The sequence below is a fragment of the Nicotiana sylvestris genome, chromosome 2, assembly GCF_000393655.2.
Source record: "Nicotiana sylvestris chromosome 2, ASM39365v2, whole genome shotgun sequence".
Lineage (NCBI taxonomy): Eukaryota > Viridiplantae > Streptophyta > Magnoliopsida > Solanales > Solanaceae > Nicotiana > Nicotiana sylvestris.
In genome coordinates this window covers 76,478,895-76,488,215 of record NC_091058.1, presented here as the reverse complement: position 1 = coordinate 76,488,215, position 9,321 = coordinate 76,478,895, and the positions used below count along the sequence as shown (strand labels likewise).

General features: G+C 42.2%; 1 protein-coding gene across 1 annotated transcript; it reads left to right on the top strand.

Annotated features, from left to right (window-relative positions):
* The first annotated feature begins 2,911 nt into the window (after nucleotides 1-2,911).
* LOC138886340 (uncharacterized) lies at nucleotides 2,912-3,727 on the top strand. The gene is made up of 2 exons (XM_070167427.1): nucleotides 2,912-3,588; nucleotides 3,672-3,727. The coding sequence occupies exons 1-2, from the start codon at nucleotides 2,934-2,936 to the stop codon at nucleotides 3,674-3,676; spliced, it is 660 nt and encodes a 219-aa protein (XP_070023528.1). The 5' UTR covers nucleotides 2,912-2,933; the 3' UTR covers nucleotides 3,677-3,727.
* Nucleotides 3,728-9,321: the final 5,594 nt, after the last annotated feature.

Genomic DNA, 9,321 nt, shown 5'->3' with positions numbered 1-9,321 from the left:
AAGTATCATTCACAATCACACAGAAACTTATCCATCATTCTCTAGGAAAACCATGCCCTCCTCTATCACCCACACATAGGCCACTAAAAATTCTACAAAGCCATCCAGAACCAAAGATATCAGTCTACAATTTTCAAAACAAGGTAGATACACATGAATTCTTTTATGCAAAACGATCATATTGCCCATAGAGCAGTAAAATAAATAGCAGTTAGCGAACTAAGGACATAAGAAACCATCAGAGGCACACATAGATATCAAGGTTTTTCTTTGGGGTTGTAAGTAAACAACAAAATTACATTAAGCAATAAAGTAATGAACTAAACATTAGCATCTGAGTGCAAATTAATTACTTCCAGAGATATTACAGCAAAAAGTAATTCTCAAAGATGAAAATTTTAAACTTAACACACACACACACACACTCTTTAGCTGATGTTTTAATATACCAAATACAACAAAATGTAAACATTGTCTCAGGGAACCAATACACAGGGGAAAAAAAAGGAGAAAAAATTGAACCTGTATTACATTTGAATTTAGATAAAAAAATTTAAAAAAAAATACTGCCAGAACCTGACACTACTTCGCCGGCGGACGGTTGACGGCGGTTGATAACTTGAAGTACCTCTGTCTTTCTTATTGGTTGATTTATGTGCTACAGGGCTGGTGCTCTTGTGAAGGTGAATGGGTGGTGACAAAGGCAATGGAAAGACGAAGAGAAGAGAAGGGGGGTAGGTTGAGGATGGAGAGAAAGGGGATTTGATCCTAAATTATTGGGATTTAATTATTTTTAATTTTATTTTGTTAATTTAAAGCGGCCATAAAAGAAAATCTCAAGAGATACAAAATATGCCATTTTTGGAGATTTCAATTTTCACTCCAGCAACTTGAACTTCAAAAGCTAAAATGGCTCCGTAAAAAGTCTTTACATGATGGATGGAACTATGCTAGAAGTCACACTCATGTTTATTCCTATTGGTGTATTTGTAGAAAGAGAAGTGGAGGCGCACCGTTTCAAACCTTGGGAATAGTATATGGTCGATTAAGCACTGCTGCCCGTGTTCAATTCGTCTCGGCGATATCAAATCAGATATATGAACTCTTCTCTTTTTGTTTTTTGGGTTTTAACCATCATCCTTTGCTCAAATATGCCTTTATAGTCTTGAAGGCCGACGATAACGGAGAAGGTAATTTGAAAAGGGATTTTTACAATGAAATTATTACATAGCCATATACAAATTAGTTACTATTTCCCATCTCTGTTTTCTCCCCTCTCACTCTCCAGTCTCTATTCTCTATTCTTTTTTTTAATTTTTCTTCCTTCGATGTTATCTATTTTTTATCCTTTCATGTTATATATAATTTTAATGGAATTCATTAATAGATTTAATCATTTTACTATAGAGTTTTAATTTAGTAATTTTCTTTCATGTTACAGAATTGGTGTTCAAATTCAAATTATCAATCAATAAATTTTGAAGGTATTTAACTCTTCACCATTGACCGCCGTTAAAAAGCTTTGAAACTTTGAATTCAATTTTGGGTTTTCAAAAACAATTATTTGTTTGGATAGGATATTATTGCAAACAATTGGAAATATTGTTTGGAGTTTATATCTAAATTTTGAGGGCGTTTGGTGAAGATTAGACTTGATTTTGGCTGAATTTCAGATTGAAACTCGAAGAAGAAGAACTCGGAGAAGAAAAAGAAGAAGAAGAAGATAAGATATACAATATACTTACGAAATTGTATTAAAGTTGTATTTAAGTTATATTCTGTTGTAGTTATATATTTTTAATTTGAATATTATATGAAAGTTGAAAAATAGTTGTATAATGTATGAATCGTTGTATGAAATTTGTATTTAAGTTATAAATATTATCTTTATACATACAGTTATTGTTAGAGATAGCTATGTAATTGTCCCACATTGGAATAGGAGTAGTATCCCCTTTGTATAGAGTAGCTATAAATAGCACCTCTTGTATTGCATCACATACAATATCAATATATCATATTTTCTCTCGTGCCTTCTCACATGGTATCAGAGCTATCGTGAGAGATTTATCGCTGTGCATAAATTCCAGCGATTTCGGGAAGTAAAATCAGTCACCGGAACCTTTTTTTTCCGGCGACTTTCAAAGTTGTTTTGCGTCTGCTTTGTCTCGGTCAGTGTTGTGCACAAAATCCAACACTACCACAAGAGTAGTCACTATCCGGCGACCAAATCCCAGTGAAAATGTCCGACGGTACTGTAGTTGTCCAAAGAAAATTTTTCGGCGAAAGTTCCAACGTTGCGTGGGCCACCTTCCGGCCATTTTTTGGCGACGACTCTTCAGGACAGATTGTTTCCCTTGCAATTCCGAGCCTACCCATCCAGGTTACACCAAATTCCGACCACTTTTTTATTTTTCCGGCGTGAATAGTGATTTCAAAAAGTTGACTTCTGGCCATTTTTTGAAAAAGTTCCTTCAGAACAGTTGGGTCTTCTGGTAATTCCGATCCTACCCCTACTGTTTTTATTTCATTCCGACCACTTTGAATATTTTCCGGCTGCAACAGTAACTTTCCAACTGCTACAGTAGTTTACTATTCTGGTTCAGTGTTCCTTACTCTATTTTCAGTGGATTACAGTTGATTATTTCTCTTATTTGGTAATAATTTACAAGATGTCTTTGGGAATTGATGTTTTTGGGTCTAAAAGCATGAGTTCTGGAAACTCTAATGTTATGATTACCTCGGAACCTTTAATGGGAGGTTCAAACTACTTAGCTTGGGCTTCATCTGTCGAGTTGTGGTGTAAAGGTCAAGGTGTGCAAGATCATCTGATTAAACAGTCTAGCGAAGGAGATGAAAAGGCGATAGCGCTTTGGGCAAAAATTGATGCTCAATTATGTAGCATCTTGTGGCGTTCTATTGATTCTAAGTTGATGCCTTTGTTTCGGCCATTCCAGACATGTTATTTGGTTTGGGCAAAGGCTCGTACGTTATACACTAATGATATATCTCGCTTCTATGATGTGATATCACGGATGACAAACTTAAAGAAGCAAGAATTAGATATGTCTACTTACTTGGGTCAGGTACAGGCAGTCATGGAGGAATTTGAGACATTGATGCCAGTTTCTGCTAGTGTGTCAAAACAACAAGAGCAGCGACAGAAAATGTTTCTAGTTCTTACACTCGCTGGACTTCCTCATGATCTTGATTCAGTACGAGACCAGATTTTGGCGAGTCCGACTGTCCCTACAGTTGATGAATTATTCTCTCGATTACTTCGCCTTGCTGCAGCACCAAGTCACCCAGTGATTTCATCACAGATACTTGATTCCTCTGTTCTTGCATCCCAGACAGTGGATGTTCGGGCATCTCAAGCTATGGAGAATAGACGAGGAGGCGGTCGTTTTGGGAGATCTAGACCCAAGTGTTCTTATTGTCACAAACTTGGACACACTCGCGAAATGTGTTATTCCTTAAATGGTCGTCCACCCAAAAATGTCTACGTTGCTCAAAGCGAGACTACAGGTAATCAGGGCTTTTCTGTATCTAAAGAAGAATATAATGAGCTCCTTCAGTATCGAGCAAGTAAGCAAACATCTCCACAAGTAGCCTCAGTTGCCCATACTGACACTCCTATTGCTGGTAATTCTTTTGCTTGTGTTTCCCAGTCTAGTACTCTTGGACCATGGGTTATGGACTCAGGCGCTTCTGATCATATCTCTGGTAATAAATCACTTTTGTCGAATATTGGTTGAGACTTCTTTCGGGGCGGCTTGGATTATCATCACTGTTTGTGAGGGTTTTCTCAACTCTCCTCCCTCACACACCAACTCAATCATGTGAGTTTCGTGGTGCGCTGGCAGTGGGTTTTGGTTGATGTTAGGAGCTTCTGGTGTCTGGACCTCGATCTTATTGGTGTCGATAAGATCCTGTATGGCATGCCTTAACTTCCAACACTTCTCGGTGTCATGCCCGAGCATCCCTGAGCAGTATTCACAACTTATTGATCGATCCAAATTCTGAGGTGGGGGATTTGGTTCTCGAGTCTGGACAGGACTAACCAAACCCAATTGCCTCAGCTTGTGGAACAAAGCGGTGTAGGTTTCTCCCAACTCCGTGAAAGTTCTCTGCTTCCGCAACCTGTCATTCCTAGCATCTGGATTTCCCCGGAAGCCTGCCCCTGAAGGGTTTCTATACGCCCTCGGTGGAGGATAGGTGTTTTGTGGTGGTGCATATATGTTCTGGGGAGCCGGCGCGCGCCATTGCGGGCAAACCGGAGGCTGGGTGTATGCTTGAGCCTGGTGTACGGAACAATGTGGTTCTCGAGGTGGATATAAATTTTGTGGTGGGTTGTATGGGTAGTTTGACCTGTGAGGTCTGGATTGGTTGTAGTGCGGCCTGCCAGTCCTGGACAAACTGTCTGCCTCGATCGTGGTGACCTCTTCTTTCTTTCTTCTCACCGCACCTCCCGTGCCGCTTTGAATAGCCTGGGTTGTGGCTTTGAGTGCCGAATAGTTCAAGATTTTGTCAGAACTCAGACCCTCTTCTATCATGACCCCTATCTTGACCACCTCGTTGAAAGATTTTCCAACTGTTGTCACCAAGTGACCAAAGTAGGTTGGATCCAATGTCTGCAAGAAATAGTCCACCATCTCTCCCTCTCTCATGGGAGGATCGACTCTAGCTGCTTGTTCTCTCCAGCGGAACCCGAACTCGCGAAAACTTTCCCCGGGTTTCTTCCCAGTTCTTAATAATGTGAGACGGTCAGGGACTATCTCGAGATTGTACTGGAAATGACCTGCAAAAGCCTGCGCCAGATCATCCCACGTGTACCACCTGCTGGAATCCTGCCTGGTATACCATTCTAGTGCAGATCCGCTCAGACTTTGGCCGAAATAAGCTATCAGCAGCTCATCCTTGCCGCCTGCCCCTCTCATTTTGCTACAGAATCCCCGCAAATGTGCCATGGGATCACCGTGCCCTTCATATAAATCAAACTTAGGCATCTTGAACCCAGCCGGGAGTTGGACGTCTGGGAAAGGGCACAGATCTTTGTATGCTACGCTGACTTGATTGCCCAGCCCGTGCAAGTTCCTGAAGGACTGCTCCAGGCTTTTGAACTTTCTCAATACTTCATCCTGTTCAGGGGCCTTAGCCGGCTTCTCAATCTCTGCCGGCACTTCCAAATGTGGATTGTAAGCCTGTGGTTCGGGGGCATGAAACGTAGGCTCGGGGGGATAGTATTGTGTATCGTGAGCCTGAAACAATGGCTCACTGGTCGTTCTTTGCAAAGGGGCTGATGTTGGTCCCACAAAAATGGGAATATTGGGTGTTGGGAGAGGTTGATGGGGTGGTGGAGCTTGGGAATCATGAGGGCTTCTTTCTTGATGATAAAGGGGATTTGGGCGGCTTGTGGAAGGGCCAGAGTGAGGGTATTCCGGCATGTGCCCCAGTGTTTCAGGGCTCTTTTGTGTTTTGGCTATGGCTAGCTGCATTGCATTCATCTCTAGTCCCATCCTTTCAATCTTTTCCATTGCTTCTTTTAACAACTGGCTCATTGGCCTTTCTTCCTCATTACTATTCTCTGAAGTAGTCATGCTTGTTGCTACCGGTCCTTTGGATCTGGTTTGGTATGAGTGTGTTGCCAGAGTTCTTTAACAACTAACTTGTCTGGATCAGACAACAACAAACTTTGTTAGCGTTAGAGTTTAACAGATTTGATCATAACACATAGAGGATGCAATGCACCTAGGCAGTTAACCGTTTCTACATGCTTTGCTTCAAACAACATGCGTCATCCCGGTTTGCTCATTCGTCCCTTTTTAAAGTACTTTGGGAAACCCTGTGTTTTATTTTATTTTGTATTTTCTTTTCTTTCTTTATTAAAAGCGGTCGAATCTCTTGGGGATTGCCTACGTATCACGTCCCCGCGTGAATCAGACCAGGCGTAGTTCTGCCTCAAAGTAAAGACACATAGAAATTCTTCCGGAGTCACTTAATTTCATTATCAAAATTTTCTATTACACATTGCTTCAAACAAAACAGCAACAGTACAGACTCCACGGTTTTAAACTTGGTTTGAAGAAAAGAAAACAACATATGGGGAAACAACAAACAAAATGAACAGGACTCGACCAAAGACTAATTTTCCAACTTAGGGACCCACGAGGCATCTTTCGGCCCTTTCGCGGCCCTAGGTGTAAGGTCTCTTTGCAAGCTCTTCAACTCGTTCATAATCCGGTGGACGTAGTCCATGATGGAGACAATGAGGGTTTCCCGAGGTGTTTGCTCGCATGCCAGGCATTTCAGGTAGATGTAATGCCCGATTTCGTCAATCCTTGCTCGAATGTTATCCCTTTCAATGAACAACTGCCTGATTTGTTGGTTCTTCAATCCCAGTGCTTGGGCATTGTCGGCAAGTCGATCCTGGAACAACTCCATTTGTCTTTCCATGCAGGCCATTGCATCGTAACAATGCCTTCTATCGGCCTGGGCATCTCGTGCTTGTTTGATGATCCGATCATGTAGAGTGGAGTTCGTCTCTCTTAATATCTCGATGCTCCTTTCATAGTCCCTGATGACCTGCTGCAGACGCTGCCTTCGGGCGGTTGTACCTTTTGCCCATTTGACCTTCATCCTTGCTATGCAAGCCTCTGATTGTTCTAATTCTTTTTGGCTCTGGATGACCTGATTTCTCAAACTGGCTATCAATCTTTCGTCGGAGCGACGCTTCTGTCGGTCGATGTTATTCTTACTGGCTTGGCGAAGGCGGGCCTTCAGGGTTTGGTTCTCTTGGGCTAGCTTGTCTTTTTCAGCCTGCTCCTGGGCGACTTGCACGTTGTTTTCAAATACAATCCTTTCAACTTGTCGCTTTAGCTTCCTGATTTCAACCAGGTAACCTTCCTCTTTTGCGAGCCAGTCCCATTGTTCTTGTGATGACTCAACAAAATCTTGGAGGTGAGGCCGTTTGGTTGGCCGTTCCACAATGTTCTTCTTGTTATGCCAAGCGAGATAGGCCGGCGAGACTTCACCCCTAGACACATCACCTACCCGAGTATTTGCCGTCAGATACTGGCATTCACTCCATATGCAACGAACTGTCTTTTCAGGAAATTGGCCGTCACTGCTGACCTCGACTGCATAAGTGCTGAGATCTTCATCCGGGTGTAGTACTTGACATCTTCCTAACTGCCTCATCACCCTGTAAGGGGCATAAGGTTGAATACCTCTGAGTCCCATCAAGAGGAAGTGAGGACCAGTGGCGGGCATGTATATGATTTCTTCCACAGAAAGCCAACCCAAAGTCCAGTTTATTTGATCTGCGGTGATGACCCGGAGATAGGATATCCATTCTTCAAACCCTCCCGGTGATCGGAAACCTGAAACCCTTAGGTTATAACCCTCGATGCAGCCCCCATTTGTAGATATGTAGCGCATATACTGAGGATGGTGACACAAGTGTTCGATCATCCACATCTGTAATAACAAGTTGCACCCTCGAAGAAGTCTGTCCCGGCCTTACAAGCCGTGAGGGCTCGGTACATTTCTGACACTATCATAGGTGCAAAGATGCTTTTATCGTTGGTAATCAGGACTTTAACGATTCCAGCCACTTTTAGATCGATATTTCTATCTTTTCGGGGAAACACCACAAGGCCCAAAAATGCCACCATAAAAGCGAACCGCCTATGCTCATTCCACTTTACCAGATTTCCCCTATTGCAAACACCACTTTCTGGATCATTAAATCCTCCTATGCTCCCGTACCTCTGGTATATGAATTGTAGGGTAGAAAAACCTCTATCCAGTTCAGCGTATGGGACTCCCTTGCTTATCTTCAACAGATCCATGAATTTGTGTGAATTCACAGCCCTTGGAGCGATCAGGTATTTGTGTCTCAAACCTTCAGTGACGTCCATGTAACCCGCCATTTCTTCTAAGGTTGGGGTGAGTTCAAAATCCGAGAAACGGAATACGTTGTGGGCCGGGTCCCAAAATGTAACCAAAGCTTTTATGATGTCGCATCGGGGCCGGACATTCAATAAATTAACCAAACCTCCCAGGTGCAGCTTGATCTTGTCTTGCTCTGACCTTTCCAGATCCTCCCACCATAATCGCACCTCCAGAGGGATCTTGCTCCTAACCGTTACTGGCAAACTTGGACTTATGCACATTCTGCATGTTTATTGGGGTGATTAAGCAAGGATCCAGACTACTTGGACTCAAATACCAAATTGACACACCTTTTTTTTTTTAAAAAAAAAAACGAAATTTGGTTGTTTCTGAAAAGCATGATGTCACCTTGACTATTTAAAACTTTTGTTCTTTTGGATTGTACCTATATTTTAAAAAATAAGTTGAGCCCGATGAGGGTTGCCTACGTATCTCGCACCCCGCGAGAATCAAACTGACGTAGTTCGGGCATAAGCTGAATTTTGGAGACACGCTATTTTCTCTTAAAAATAAGTCAAAGACTCTTTTTTTTTTTTAAACAAATTAATAAGACACACATTTTCTCCTCTTTTTTTTTCAAAATTCTGGCCGAGTTTTAACTATTTTCTGGGTATTAGTTTTTTTCTTCAAAAAATAAATAATTAACTCCCTAACCATTTCTCCCACAACATTCCCAATATTCAGAAACCGGTCAGCATGCAAGCCTTGAAACAAGTAAATGCATAAAGCAAACAGGATGTAGCAGGATGGTCTTTATTCTCAGGTTGCTTGTCCTAGACGGACCCAACCCCTGTGTTGAGTCTCCTAAGTCAAATGCGCATGATGCAAATAAGCGTTCCTACTAGGGATCCGGCATGAAGTCATGTTATACTAAGCTGTAAAACCTTAGGTGTTTGTTCTAGACCTGGCTTACCCGAGCGGACAACTCGAGCCAAGGATGGGAGCTGTGTACCGGTAACCAAAAGGCCATCCGATTTTGCAACTCCACCGAATCCTCGTTCTATTTTGGTATATGACACTAACAGAAAGAAGCCACGACCAGCGTGCACTCCTCAAGAGAGAGAAGAGAGGGGTTTCGGCACAGTTTTATATTTACAGTTCAAATAATATCAAAGCGGTAAAAGCAGCATTTAGCACATTAGGCTCAAAACATGTAATAATCAGATAATAAATAAATCCAAATAATAACAATTATTCTAAGCTCGAATTCTTAACCCTGAACCAGTGGTTCTGGGTCATGTCCCCAGCAGAGTCGCCAGAGCTGTCACACCTCCTTTTTCCGCACCCGCGAGGGCGCAAGGGCGTTTTGTCCAATTAAGGGACAATCGAAACGGGATTGGTTTATTTATTTCAGAGTCGCCACTT